This window comes from Rhea americana, unplaced genomic scaffold (genome assembly GCF_003343005.1).
Source record: "Rhea americana isolate MKP2758 unplaced genomic scaffold, rheAme1 scaffold_131, whole genome shotgun sequence".
NCBI lineage: Eukaryota > Metazoa > Chordata > Aves > Rheiformes > Rheidae > Rhea > Rhea americana.
In genome coordinates, this window is record NW_028185384.1 from 1210739 (window position 1) to 1225739 (window position 15001).

Genomic DNA, 15001 nt, shown 5'->3' on the forward strand with positions numbered 1-15001 from the left:
TAAATAACTGTGCATCGTGTTCCTGCCTGAGTTTGAAGCAGGGAACGTGACTGATCCGGATTCATAAGGTGGTGTCAGGCTACATCTGGGGCAAATGCACAGTCGTCTGGTGCAAGCAGCTGTAAATAGGAAGGAGGGATGTGGAAGTGGCACAGCTGGGGTGCTGGGATAGACCAGTGGTTCTGAAGGATGATGTTAAGATAAATAATTTAGAAAAAYGCAAGTCTTTTCATTTAAAACCTTTAAAAGAAATTTTCTTCTTTTTGTAGCTCTGTGGGATTTCATGCAATGTGAATCTACGTTCTTATTAAGAAATAAAGGTCACTTTGATTCATATTTCCACCCATATTTGAAAATAAGAGATGAGGATTAAAAAGAGAAGTATAGSGGGATGGTAGGAAATTTTGAAAATGAAAAGAATATGTGATATAAACAACTAGATCTGCCTTTTTCCACCTCAGYGTAGTTGAGGAATGAAGAGGCATGTGCAGGATGTCACGGYGGGCCTCCCAGTGGGTGCCGAGTCYGTGGCCAYGTTTTGTGATCCGTAGCGTCACTCSTTAGCAGTGACGGAGAAGGTGGCAAATTTGGTCCCTCACCTGTGATATTAACCATCGTTATTACCTGTAACTTTCTGGAGAGGACTTTGGCGATAGCCTGCTCTCTGTGGGCCAGCTGCACCTGTATGCACGACTGCAAGGAATCATCCTGGAGACGGAAAACGTTATCCTGCTCTTTGTTTCTTATATGCCAGGATGGGAATGTCTGCAGCAAATCTAGCGAAGGCTGAGCCGTGTGTCGATGATACGGTCAAATGGGATCTGTGTCCTTGCCCGCTGTAACTCATCCCCGTGGTGGAACCTGCTCCCTCCTGCGAGCAGTGGTCCCCTGGAGAGTCTGCCCTTGAAACCTGGGCGGCCAAAACTGATTCCCAGCTCCTTTTTCAGCTCCTGTGCAGGCCTGACCTGGGTGCGCTCGCTGAACATCGTTCCYCGCTTCAAGGTAGAGCTTGCACTGATACTTTCGGTCAAGAAGTGTGAGCAGTTAGAAGCCTTTTCTAAGTGCCCTCACCATTTGTTTCACAAAGCCAGTAGAGGTTTTCAGATACTTTCTTGGAGAAGATGTTGCTGGCAGCTTGTGGGGCTGGGGAGCAGCAGGACTGGTCTGGTACAGAGTTAGGGGAAATGGGCTGAGCAGGAGAGCAAAGTCTCTGAGATGTGGGGCTCRGGTCAGAAGAAAGGGCCTGGGCTGATAGGTTTTCACCTCCTCGGTGCAGAGAAMAGCTTGCTGTTCTCCATTGACATCCATCACCTGCACATTGCTTGGCTGTTCTCATTTTGATTTCTGATGCACTAAGCACAGCTCATCTCAGACAGCTTCATCCTTTCTTCCAACTGAAACTGGCCTGTGGACTTCTGTGAGCAGTCTTTGAACCTCTGGCTGAGCCAGGAAAGTGCATAGTTGGTGCAGAGAAAGCTGGACCATTTGTCTTGACATGTTTTCTTGTCATACTGCATTAATTAACTTGAGCCTTCAGGTGGAGCAGGGCAAAGGCAGAAAGGCTTTTTTGGGTGGTAATTGGGGTGGTTTGCYAGTATTTCCAAGACTGATAAACTGAAAAGCAGACAAGGGCTATTAGATTAGTAAATCAATCTTCYTTATACAGTCCTCTTGCTGTTATTCTCTTCTAGAAAAGTTACAGATGGTTTGTACTGCAGRACGCCAGTGTCATCTGCAAGAATGACTGAGACCCTTTACGGCAGTAATGACCTGGTGGGAGTTTATGAACACAGTACAAGGCTCCCCTTTTGAATCTCCGCTCGGAAGTGAGGTGTTCACGACGGGTTTGTGTGTCTGGCCATCTTCCCGTCTGCAGGACTGTGTGAGGTAGCGATGCCYGAAGGCAATTTGAGTAACTGCACCTCACCTCCAAGGCGCGAAGTGTTGTGTCTCTGTCCCGTAGCACTCGTTGATGGCAGCAGGGCAAGTCGCCCTTCTTGGTTTCGTTCGTTTTACGTTCTAGCGCCAGGGATGGGGAGGTCGGAGTGAAAGGATTTCCTTCGTAGGCAGCACCCAGAACTAACAGGATCTCTAACATAGCCGGTGTCACATCCAGACCATCCCCCCTCAACATCTGCTGTCAGATGAGAGCGTACAACTCGCTGTAAGGGCCGATGGCTAATGAATTCCCACCAGATTTATCCTTCTTGTTTGACCGATGCAACGCAGAAGATCCCCCRGGGATCTCCATCCTGAAGAGTAACAATCTTCCCTGTTTTCTCTTGTCAGGCTCCATGACAAAGCTGGGTGGAGAAAATACGTCTATTTTTTTCCTCTCTCAGACATGCAGTTTCACGTTTTGAAGCCCTGGAAAATGGAGCACATAGTTAAAAATTAAAAAAAAAAAATCACAAAAACTATCTTTGCTGTCAAGAATTGATATTTTATTCCACACTTGAATGTTTTGTGTTTTCTTTTCCATTTCAATTGCCAGCTCTTGGATTATCTTATAATGTTTGTTGAGCCAAACTGCTTCCTACATCAGATATCCTTGCCTGGCTTGTGCAAATACAGTTTTGAATTTTGTGTTTTTAGCTTTAACTTTAAAAAAAAACAAAGAAAACCATTGCCCTCTTTTAGTATATGTCAGCTGAGGCACATTTACCAGGCATCAGATCATTTCTCCAATTCAAAAGAGCTTGGAAAACTCTGTGAGGAAACTTTCCTTGTTTTCAGAACGTATCACTTACTGAGGAATTCCTCGTGCCTGGTTCGCTTCTCCAAGACCCTGTTCTGTATTTATGTATGACACAACCCTGATTTTACCTGCTGCCTTTCGCTGGCCCCAATCCCAGCGGACCATGTCATCGGTGAAAGCAYTGCTCCCAGTGCGCGGTGGAGCCCCCCAGTACTCAGAGGCAGAGAGGGCTCCTTCTCCAGCTTTGCAGTCTCTCCTGCAATTTAGACGTTTTAGGGCAGGYTGGTCTCTTTTGCAACAACATGACCCTTTGGATTCACGTTCAGTGTGTGATCCACAGTAACGCCCAGATAATTTCCTGCAGAACTGCTATCTTGCACAGTGGTTCTTCATCCTGTATTTCTGTAATATACTGATTTCTGCTTCAGTGGAATRTCTTGCAGTTTTCTGCATTGGATAACAACCTATTTTTTTACAACTCTTTTTGTATGTGCATGTGTGTAATATGTAAAAACAGATTTTTAATGAGTAAAATATTATGTTTCCTAACTTGAAAAAAGTCTATTCCCAACCACCCCTAGAGTACTAGATAACTCTATATTCCAAGATTCTGAACGGTAGAATATTAGGGATTGCTAATAAAATTGATCTCTCAGGGTAAATGCTGAGCAGCTGGGCATGATGTAGGCAATGTCTTTATTCTGTTTTACCTACGTGCCCATTTGAACACTTCAGCCTATCCCAGGAGCTGTAAGGCCACGCACAGAAATACCAAGTCCTAGAAAGATGATTTATTTAAATGCKCTGCTTTGCAACTTGCAACTGTATTTTTATTCTGATGTTCCTGATGGTTCCTAAYGTCCATATGGTCCTTATGGTGTTCCCTTATAGTTTATTCCTTACTGATAGGAGACTCATCATCAGTGAGTATTAATTTGTTTTTAATTGTGGTGTCTAAAATGATTTAACATCTGTCAGTGATTTCTAAGACTTAAAATTTAGATGTTAAAAATGTGATTCWCATGAAACAGAAAAGGTTTTAGTGTTTTGACGCATCTCAGCGTTTCTGGCATTCTGCCCAGTGCTAATTCCTATCTACTGAAAACAAATGGGAAGAGAACTTTAATTCTAGTTTGCTTATGAAATAGAGGTCTTTTCCAGTCAAGTTTGGCATGATTTTCTCATCTCATTTAATTTTTCATATTTAGTTTGAAGATGTTTGTGATTTTAAAGAGAGAGAAAATAACCCCAGAAGCGCAGGAGAGGACTAGTCCTGGAGAGTTTGAAGGATGTTAGTGAAAATGTGTCAGTCAATTGCACAACCAGGAAATAGTCAAAAGAAACAGGAGAACAGGATCAGGAACAGCCCTGCCGGTCAGAGCAGTTCCAACCCCACCGCTGTGGGCAGCCGCGTTGGAGACCTCCGTCATGAACAGGCTAACGCTGTCCGAGGACGCCCTGGTTTCTGGGGGCAGGGGAGGTGAAGAGGCAGCTTCTGGGGGCAGCTCAGAGCTGCTGCTCGGCTTCCGGCCGCGGGCTCCGTTCTCAGAGCTGCCGGCAGAAAGCCGGAGCGCTGCCCAGCTGGTGCGGGGCTGGTCCTGTGCTAACCCTGCGTGGAGCTCTTCGCTGCTGCCTTCGCTCGAGTCGGGACTCWGTCCTGCTAAGGACAAAAGGCAGATGGGGCCAGAGGGGGGATAGACGAGACCAGCAGAGGAGGCAGGAGGAGGGAAATGCTATTAACGGAGAGAAGGAGTCTCTTCTCTAGGAACTGCCAATGTTTTTTTTTCCAATTTAAAGTCATAAATTTCATAGTCAGACTTGGAGTAAAACTCTAGAAAAGACTGGAAAAGTAAAAGKATGTGAAATGATACACTTCATGTTATACAGCAGATCACTTGGCACAAGTGACCTCTGGTCTTATGATTCCCGGAGAAAATCCGTATCCGATGAACTGAGACTGTTTACGTGAGAAAAAGCAGGATCTGGTAAGYTGTAGAAACTTGTGGAGAAGTCAAAGTGATTGAACAAAATTGGGAAACTGGATATTTCATATAATTTTCTTATAATAGAAAAAAGTATGGCTGGTCTGAAAAAGGATGAAAATTTGGTGGTAGGCACCGTGTGCTTTTTCTGTCCTACGTGAATATGATTTTCTTACTTATTAAAGCTATCAAACAATTTAGYTTCATCTGTAAGCTGAGTTCTGGTGGCTTCTTGTGCACTGAGTATTTTTTCCTTATTTTATAAAATGTGGAAGAATGCTGTGCTTGTGTGTTATCTTTATGTTTATAATGGGCTTTAATAAATAAATCCCTGTAAGATGGCAGGGACATTTAGAAGTTAGAATACCACGCAGTAATGTTTTCTGTATTTAAAATACGTACTGCATCAAAACATTTTAGTTGCAGTGGGAAGCTGTTTCCTTTTTCATGATTTTATGCATGACTGYAGTGTGTTGCAGAATTCTCTGGTGCTAAGAAATAAAAGATAGAGCCATGTTTTCACATAGGAATTGAAGAGTTGGAGATGAAAACTTAGTTAAGATTCAAAAATACTTCTGCAACACAGAAGAAGGTCAGTACTGCCTAAATACTCCACATCAGAGGGACAGTGCCCATCCCCAGCACGCGCYGTGGTTGAGCTGGTGGGAAGAGCTCCTGTGTAGAACGTGGAGCTCCTGCGTAGCCTGAGAAGACGCGAGTGCTCCTGCCAGCGTGGCTTGGTGGCAGGGGACCACATCCAGCACACACCATCCTTGCATCTCTCGTGCTATTTACATCATGTTGCGGTATAGACTTGAGACCTCCTTGTCCCGTCGTACTAGGTGCTGTATGATCAAAGGAGGCCTGAAAAACGAGATGACAACAGAAAAAAGATGGGTCCTGAGAGCAAAGTGTGCCGTAGCAGGAGGCAGGTGCCTCCAGGGAATGGTCTGGTAGAATTAGACCCCAGTGGTTAGTCCAAGGTTGCTCCAGTTACACTTGGAATGGATTCTGSAGCCCCATTTTTGTCCACGGGTTGACCTCCAGCTTGGTAGTGAGTGAGGAGCCGTACTTAACTCCAAGCTGGCTGGAGCCAGGGGAGAGGCAAAGCTGGGGAGGGACACCGGGACCCAGCCAAAAATCATGTCGTGYGGGGGTTTAAGGTGGACAGGGCTCAGTGGGCTTTGCGGTGGTGAAGRGGTTTCTTTTATCATTAATACTTAYTTCAGGTTTAYAGCAGAAGAAAACARTAAAYGGTRGTTAGACCTTCTCATCCCTAAGTAACTTGTTAGGCAGGTAACGTGGGTTTGGTTATGCAAATAACATACTTTTACTTGCATTTTTCAGTGACCATCTGAAGTTTTTCAGCTTTTGATCAAGAAAAAATGTTTKTGTTCTCTTAAGCTTTTTCCTGGGAGCGAGCCGTTTTTTATAACCTCTTCTACTACTGCTCTTAGCTATGGTGAAAATTACAGTCATTTTAATTACCACTCTCTTTTCAGTTTTAGGGCTATGAAATGAGCATCTTTGCACAGGTTAATAGTTCTCTCTCTCTCTCTCACCTTAAAAAAATAATTCTGACAAGTTTTAAGAGAACTGCATTTTCACCTCGTACAACACCACGACTGTATGGTTTGCTGGCGGGACTGCTGTGCCAAGCGTGCGTTACGTTCGCTCAAACCCGTTTTTGTCTTCAGAGAACCTTTACAGAGCTTATCAGGGCAAATTTATCTTTTTTTCTTCTTCAAAATTTTATTTTTTTCTCTGGAGACTGTTYAATGCAATCTATTTTCCAAGGTTTTTCCTATGGCTACAGCTGTTACAGACCAGGCGATTCACTTGCAAAGTGCAAGCAAAGACTTAATCATTCCTTCCCTGCGCCGAARCTTGCCTTGAAACGGTGCAGCAGTTAGAAAAATTCACTGCAACAAGGGGGATCCTTTAACAGCGCTTTGCTCTCGCTCTCTGATTAATGCTTCTGCCTTAAACTCTTATCCATTTATGCCTCTATGTATCCTATTGTTCTCTCTTCCAGATAGGGGTTTTGTACAAACACCATTTTAATTACTTTTATAATTACTCAGTAGCAAAATCTTTGATGAAATGCCTCTTATACTTACTGGAATCTTKGCTGTTTTTTCCATGTATTATACACAACTTCTCATTAACATTTTCAAGTCTAATTAAATTTCTCTCATCATTCTGCCATTCACCTCTGCAGCGTCGCTCTTTGCTGGTTCTTCCCGTGACATTACASCACAGATGACATCGCAACAATCCCATTTGTTTCGGAGGGGAAGACAGTTTAGAGAACGAAGACTTGGAGTGAAAGTTGTATAAACAAATAAAAGACTTTTTTTTTTTGGTTCACTGGTTTGGAAAAGAGTTAGAAATTGGTAGCTAATTCTTAGAAAAGTTCRTTGCAGGCTGACTGAAATAGCCTAAACAAAATTGAAATGTTTTGAGTTTGAATTCTATACTTCTAATAACTTTAAAATAAAATCCTGTTTCTGAGAGCAGTGTTTTGAGCTGCAAAACTCAATGTCGTTGTTGACTCTTGAGCTTGGAGGTGAGCACGTGCCAGAGAGCTGTGGCGAGGCCGGCGCTTGCTGAGGAACCGCAGGACTCAGCCTGGAGTTCTTCCCCAACCCTGCTAGTCGGCCGGAGGGGAGGGCGCAGCTCACTACRAAATACAGTGAAGTGCAGTGACAGAAGATTATACTGCTTTATGGACAGTTAGCAGAAGATTTAGATCTGATGGCCAAGGAGCACTTCACTGTTGTTGTCCAATATACGATAGTCTGAGCCCAAAACAAAGAGCCGTGGCAAAGGTCACAGTAGCAGTTGCTGCAGCCATGGCCAAATCTCCTGAATATCCAAAACATTTATACAGTTGTTATTCCTCTAAAATCACAGTRATTGAGGACAGTTCAGATTCCTTCTGGAGTCCCTAACAGAAGGCTGTTACCTGCAGACTTGCAGGCTAATTTGCTGCTCAGAAAGATTTGGATAGTCCTTTTGAATGTGGGATAGTTATCTAAGGGAGAACTTGGGGCATTTGCAAGCTGCCTGCTGGTGAAGCGAGGGTGAGGTGCCTTGCCCTGGGCTGGCTTTTCCCTTTGCAGGAAGAGATACCTACTTACTATAGCCTGTCTCCAAACTGGTGCTGTGACCGCAGCTCTTGCAAGGGGACTCAGGAGCACTGCAAGAGTAGTTGTGTGACTTATTTCCYAGCATCTGCTGGATACCTATATCCAAGGTAAATCCAAGGAAAATGATTAATTTATACAGCTTTACAAAATCTACCTCATCTGTCCCAAATTATCTTCCACTCATGTTCATGCTGTCCTCTCATTGACCTAAAGGGACCATTGCCAAAATCTRTTATTAACCAACCATCTCGCACAGTTTCTTTCCTGTTTATTGCYTATATTTTTGCAATTCACTGCCATGAAAAGGTATTTTCCATCCTTACTTGCAAATAGCATTTAGTAACTCTCATCTTTTTCACTGCCCCTCGATTAGCTCTTGCAACTGTTTTGTCGCTCTGTGTTTACTTCTAGCACCATGCTTTTGAGATGGTGTGCAGGGATTTAGCTGTAGTGTTAATGGGATTCACATAGCTAAATCCTCAAACAGTGCTTTGGAAATGAATCGCCACCCCCTGTGGATTTATCACGGAGGCAGTGCCAGATGTAATAACACTTAGATAAATCTTAGTTTATCTTTGAAAATTTGCTATTTCTTCTCTTTTCTCTTATCTGCATCTGCTATCATTTATGGCAACTGCTAATACTTCCTACTGCTTGTGCCTCCGTGACATTTTATTTTTAGTTACTRAACTACCTGCTTGTTCTTTAACCTTTGAGCACTTACCTTAAATCAGGTCATTTTGTCCTGACAGAGGGAAAAGACTAGAATACTAAAAGAAGGCTGATGTGGAAATAAATATTCCCAGCCACGGACCAAACCGTAACTGTAATTCCAGTGCAAATTCGAGTGCAGACTCTGACCGGAGCAGCAGTTGGAGACTTGCTTTGCCTTGGCACCGTAGTGGATTGTACAGTGCAGAGCAGTGAAGGGCCGGGCTTGTGCTCACCMCATTGGTATAAACAGTAAACTAATCCTTCACAGAAACAACTGATATTATTTTATAGTAACGTGGACAACGCAATTCTGGAGAGACAGACTTAGAGCCTTGCTGGCGTACGGTTTTACAGAGCATAGCGCCTTGACCTGTCTGAGAGGCTGAGGTGCTTTGAGAAGTACCTTATGCATTTTCATGCATTCGAACCTCCTGCTGTGGGCAATGACCATTTTGTGTCTTTCCCTCTGTGCAGTGGTAGGCACTTTCTACGCTGCCTGTTACGCTCCAGGCTACACCCGGAGCTCATGCTGAAAGGCAGTTAAACCAACAAAAAGGGGGAACAAGAAGTGAAAGTGCTTTCTCTTCCTATTTTCTGTGTATTCTGTTTGTGTTGGCGTTTTGTGTGCGCRCTTCAGACCAGTCTCAGAAGACATGAATGTTTTTATGATGCTGCTATGCCAGTTCTTCTCTTCATAYCTGCTTTTGGAGATCTAACTCTGAGAAGATTTTCAGGATAACCCATAAGTGAAGGAAGAGAATGTACTGAGAGAGAGGGAGACTGAGAAACAAAGGTAATGGGTGAACTAGACATATTCTTGAGCATTCACCTGCAGAAACTAGTGGGGCTTGGGCAGCRGGTGGCTGGTATGGAAGACCTTAAACAGTAATTCTGTGAAACTTGCTATTTTTTTTTTTATCAATGCAGTCTTCTGGGAAGATTATTTAGCAGAAGGAAAAGACATTTTTTGTTCCCATTGTACAAGTTTTGGATCAATAGAAGAACTCTCTTTTTTAATGCTGCTCATGAGCTACACAAGAAGGTAGTAAGGTACGCAAGTAAGCACAACTATTTGGCCCAGAGATGCAAATGAGAGCATATTACAGCTAACACTGGCATTTTTGACCTTCATTAAGCATGGGAGAAGAGTTGAGCATGCATTCACTGACTCATACCTAGCCAAGATCATAAATGGCAGTGCAGTGCAACTGCTTTTGCAGAGTACTGTGCAAAGCCATGCAAAGCCTTTTCAGCTTCATGCAGAATTGATTTTAATATTTATGAAGCTCAAATATCAAGACCTTAAAAAAAAACATACAAGAAAAGGAAGATTTRGACAGGAAAAGTCTGTGAGCTATAAACGTGTAGGAATTGTAGACTATGATTGCCTATAATTATGTACCTGGGTTTCTGAATATCAAGTATGTGCAGATGATGCACAGTATTTGTATGCTATATTAACTTAATTTTCTGAACAAAACATCTAGACCTGTTTAATATGCCATCTGTGACTATTTAATGTACCTATTAAAAAAAAATCCCTTYAGTGTACTTGTTATTCGAAAGCTACTCCTACAGAGAGACACAAACGTGGTTACAACACAGCGGATGTGTGAGGGGTCACAAGTAGCTGCGCTTTATCCTTATTAGAACTCCTCCAAGTGTAAGCTGTGACAGGGTCAGGTGACCCCCAAATTGTCAATAGCTTTCAGCATCAAAAATTTGTTGGCCTGTTAGCCTTTGGTGGGGACAGGGAATWAGGGATTTCAATTGATTTATTGAGTGTTTCAGGGTTTGAAAGTAGTGCCTACATTATGGGGATTGTGAGGTCTCAAATGTCTGCTTTTGTTCTTGGAGCCTGGGTATCTGAGAAAGAAAAATAATCCCTTTTCTCTGTTAATTGATCAAGTGGGGTTTTGAAATATTACTACTAAGGCTGGATATTATAGGAAAACTGGTAAATATGCAATGGAAGGTTTTATGATTATTCTTCATATTGGAGCTGGACAAAAACCTAGCAACAGAGAGCATTAGAAATGATGATAGACCTACAAAGTGCGGTAACAATCAAAATTAATCATGTCCTTGATTGAGAATAATGAATGCCCAGAAATTTAAGAAAAAAAAAAAGTAGAGCTTGTATGAAGTGACTTTTATACTACAAGATTACAAAACATCCCGTTGTCCAAGAGTGCAAAATGTCCGTGAACTGTGCCCTGCTCAGTGGTCAGTTCAGCTCAGCAGGATCTCCCCTGCTGTCGTTAGGTAGGCAGAGGACACTTTAATGTTTTGTCTGCACTAGTCCTTGTGTTTCTTCTCCAGTAAGTGGTCAAAGAAATGGGCATCTTCAGGAACAGTTTGTTCTCACTTAGTGAGCTGGATGACCCAGATTTCATGAACTTTTAGAAACTTAGCAGTATAAGAGATCAGCTGGCCCCATGTGTCCATGGATAAAGCTTTGAGTTTGAAGTTTTTGYCTCTTTCCCAGCTTGTGTCTAGGTTTTGCAAACTGATGATGTTGATGAGACACTGGTGATGTGCCAGACATTCATAGAGTCACCTGCTTTATTTATACGTCTACAGCAGCAGGGAACAGAGGTGGGTGTCATCGTGCAAGCAGTCCCCCCTTCAGATCTTGGTATGAACATCACCAGCTACTGCCAGGCTCTGGGGAAGTGTCCCARTTTCAAGACGTTTAATGAGAGCGCCAGTTCTCCTGCCCTAGTTCCCACCCTAACTGCAACTGCCAGCAAAGCTACAGAAGAAAGCCGATGAACCAGCCGTGCTCCCAAAACAAAAGTTTTTCCTCCTCTTTCAAAAAGCATGTTAAGACTGTGTGTAAGAGGTTGTCTCTTTATTCCTGCATAACAATTTTATACACTAACAGTAGCATTCAGACTGAAATCCGGAGATGTCCTTTGAGATCTGATGCCATGATAGCAAATCACTACCGCTTATAAGGAAGATATGGCCCCTTCCCTAACATACTGCAATGTTGTAAATATAAGTACACTAAGAAAATTATTCTTCCAGAAAGGAACTAATCCAAAGTTGGGAATCTAGGTTTTCCTTACTGCTGGAAACAGGACAGCATGGCTAAATTGATTTTTCTGTATGATCAAATATAAATTTTTGGTTCTTTAGGAGTATGGGCTGTAGCAAGAAGTGCCTTTCACCTTATTCTCTTTGATGGACTAGGAGGGAAGCCTGTTACCAGCTAATGTGTGGAGCAGGGCAGAAACAGCCCTCCAGTCTGCCAACAACAAATCTTTTCCTTAGACAGGCCTCACAAGCCTACTTAGCAGAGTATATGGTGGCTCACGTCTTAGTACTGTCCAGTATTGACCTGCAGAAGATTCATACAGCTCTAGGAAGTGGCGTTATGGACTATGCTCAGTCCTGAGGAGAGAAGGTTTATTAGGCACGGCATCAGACAGAAACTCAGAGAGAGACTAGGTGTCCTGGGTGCCCGTGGCAGTCCCAGAGCATAACCCCCTGTCTTACTGAGTGGAGGAAGCCTTTGGCACTGGCTTTTCCTCAGAAACTGGGGGAATGTCTCTGTCGTTCCTGCCTCTCTTTCCCTGTATGTGCTTTTCCAACTGTATGTCTTCCAGAGTCTCTTATAACATGTCATCCACCAGCCATGACTTTGCTGCAGGAAGGTGGTGGTGGGGGTTGTCTCTGTTCAGAAAAGCCAGCAATCCTCCCCAAAAACCTCTTTCAGGCAGCTGCCCCAGCCCCTTTTCTCAGCCCCAGGTGTAGATCCCCAGGACACGAAGTGGCTATCAGCAAGCAGGTGAGACCAGCAAGTGCCTTTGCATCATCTGCTCCCTCGGCAAGCGTTGTTTCAGTGGAAGTACTTGTACCAAAATGTCTGTTAGCTTCTGTTTGAAAAAAAATACATGGGAAAGTATAAAAAGTGCACAACTGCTGAACTTCACATATCAATGCTGGTAGTACACTTCTAAGACGTTTCCCATTCATGTTTCCTTGACACATTGGGCTGGCGTGCTGTGATGGACAGCATTGCCCTCTCTGCCTGGACTCTTCTGCTGCCAAGATTTATCCTGGATCTTCCTAGGCACCTGTGCTTTTCTCCATTTCTTGTTTTTTGATTGTAAAAGTGTCTGGTTCTTTAAAATGTGGGTTGCAATTTAGCACTCCCAAAGCATAGTTTCACCTGGTTTCTTTCAATATTTCTTATTTTTCTTGTTGGTATATTAGAGACTCGTAATTACAAACTCCAAGTTAGAGCTCTTATTAATCATCAGCCCTCAACACCGCAAACCTCACTGTTTTGCATTTGGGAGGTGCTGATAGCCTCTGTTTGATCTTCCATCACTCCAGATAAAGTGGCATTGCYCTAACAGTGCACACATAATCTATTCATAATTGGAAGAGCTCCTTCAGGCATCTTATCATTAAAGCTCTGAACACAATACTTCATCATTAAAACTAGTTAAAAGAACGCTGCCCTCATGAATTATAATTCTGTAACTCTTTTGAAAAGGAATTGGTGTTTTCTAATATCTTTCTTGTAACAAGCATCTACAGCCAGTTATTCCAACAGAATAATTTCTTCCCAATTAGTTAAGCAAGTTCCACCTCTATCAAACAGCAGAGTTTCATCCTGAATGTTATATTTTTGTCAATAATGAGTCGTAAAGGTCAAGATGTCTAATGTCTACAATGCCACAATGTCTGAATGGGAGATAGAAAGATTAGCAGGAAAATGCATAAAGAAATCATTACAGAGAAAAAGAAAACCCTCATAATTCAAACAGCTTGCAATGTTCTGCTTCTAAGAGCTGTAGGCACTGCCATCCAAAGTTCAGGAAGGTGTGACCATTAAGAAGGAGATATTGATTCATCCCTGGCAAGAAGAAGCTTAGCACCACTGACCTTCCTGCACAAAGCCCAGCAGAAGTGTGAGTGCCCACAGGCAGAGATGAGAACCCGACATTTCCAGAAAGTTGAGGTTCCCCAAACTTAGTAGTTTGGCAGCTTTGCAAAGTTTTAGTGGAGATGAGATCATGAGATTTAGCATCAGAGCTCAAGAATAAAATATAAAATAAAATAATAGGATGATGATTCTGCTTAAAAATGTTGGTTCACTTCACACTGGTGCATCTCTTTGAGTAGGAGGTAGATTAGAGACCTCCAGAGRTCCCTTCCAACTGAAATTATTCCATGATTCTGGGAAATCTGCTTTACAAGAAGAGCTCAAAATACAGCAAGTTAAATATATTACCCAAATCCTCTTGTAGAAAATAACCTGTTTCAAAGTTATAATTCTTTCCAGCAAATGAATTCATGTTCTTGCTAGAGCTTGTATCAACATCGTTATTTTTGTAAGTTGAGGTTATTGAATTTGTACATCTTTTCTCTATTAAAAATATTGTCTTTCATTGTTAACATTCGTGGTGATCAATAGCAGACTGTAGAAATGCCACCTAAGTACATGTAACGATTGCTGTATACATTGCAATCAAATGTTGTTAGAGGAACCCCAGTGCAACCCCAGTGAAAGGCAGAAGGAGAATTTCTAGAGCTGGAAGACCTGAACGTGGTACCTRCCATCTCAGAGGGGCGTGAGAGCAACTTTTTTTTTTTTTGAAATGCCATGGTGGGAGCTAATGCCAATAAATTCACCCGTTGCTCCCAGATCCTCCTCTACACTGTTGCTCTCGGAGGAAGCAGTGTTCCCCTCCGTGCTATGGCACCCTCATTCTTCATACCTTCCAGTTATCTTGATAGTATWTGCTGGATAGTTTCACTTTGTGTTTTCCTAGTGTTGGTGCTAAAGGTTGTGYAGCTTCCTAATGCATGTCTCTTCCTCGCTCCATTTCCACATGTGCGGTATTTTGTTTACTGTAATGCTTTTGATCTTGCAAATAGTGCAAGATGGTTTTTGAGGCTTCAGAAAATTAATGATTTTGGACTATCTTTCATTTTCACTATGAAAATAAGAATGTTCTATGTTGTTGCAAGTTTGTGCATAATTTGTTCATAAGAATGCTTGTGGACAGTGGGAGTCACTAGCTGCATATTTACTTTAACGTGGAATGGTCTAGAAATCTCGTATTTTAACCTGCTTTTGACCAGGTTATCAGAGATGCATGCAGCTCTGCTTGCTGTTAGTCAGGCCTGTGGTGAATGCATAYGGAAATACGTACATTTGCTTGGGAACTACTCGCGGTGGCACGGGCTCGGGTGCCCTCCTCGGCGCTGGCCGTGCGGCCGGTGTCCCGTCTCTGCGGCCGTCGCTGTTGGAAGCGGTCGCCGGAGCTGCGGCGCTGGCTGCGGCGCGAGGGTGCCCGAGTCCCGGTGGCGCCCGGGAGAGGGAGCAGCTCGGGAAGAGGAGCCCGCGCAGGCTCGCCGGGCTCCGGGGCCGGCGGTGCCCTCGCGGTCGCCGGGCGTTTGCCCTTGCGCACTCAACGGCGAGAAAGCTCAGG

General features: G+C 43.3%; 1 protein-coding gene across 4 annotated transcripts in view; it reads left to right on the forward strand.

The window, feature by feature from the left end:
* LOC146599834 (uncharacterized) overlaps positions 1 to 15001 on the forward strand; it is a 258807-nt gene that overhangs the window by 216506 nt on the left and 27300 nt on the right. For 3 of the 4 annotated variants that reach the window (XR_014894911.1, XR_014894905.1, XM_085297846.1), the window contains one exon: positions 6902 to 6956. The exons of the other annotated variant lie outside the window; for it this stretch is intronic. Coding sequence is in view for 1 of the 3 variants with exons in the window: in XM_085297846.1 (XP_085153972.1) it covers positions 6902 to 6946 (45 nt within the window). In the remaining 2 variants the exon portion in view is untranslated. Of the gene's footprint in view, positions 1 to 6901; positions 6957 to 15001 lie in introns of those variants that run through there. 4 annotated transcript variants of the gene reach the window in all.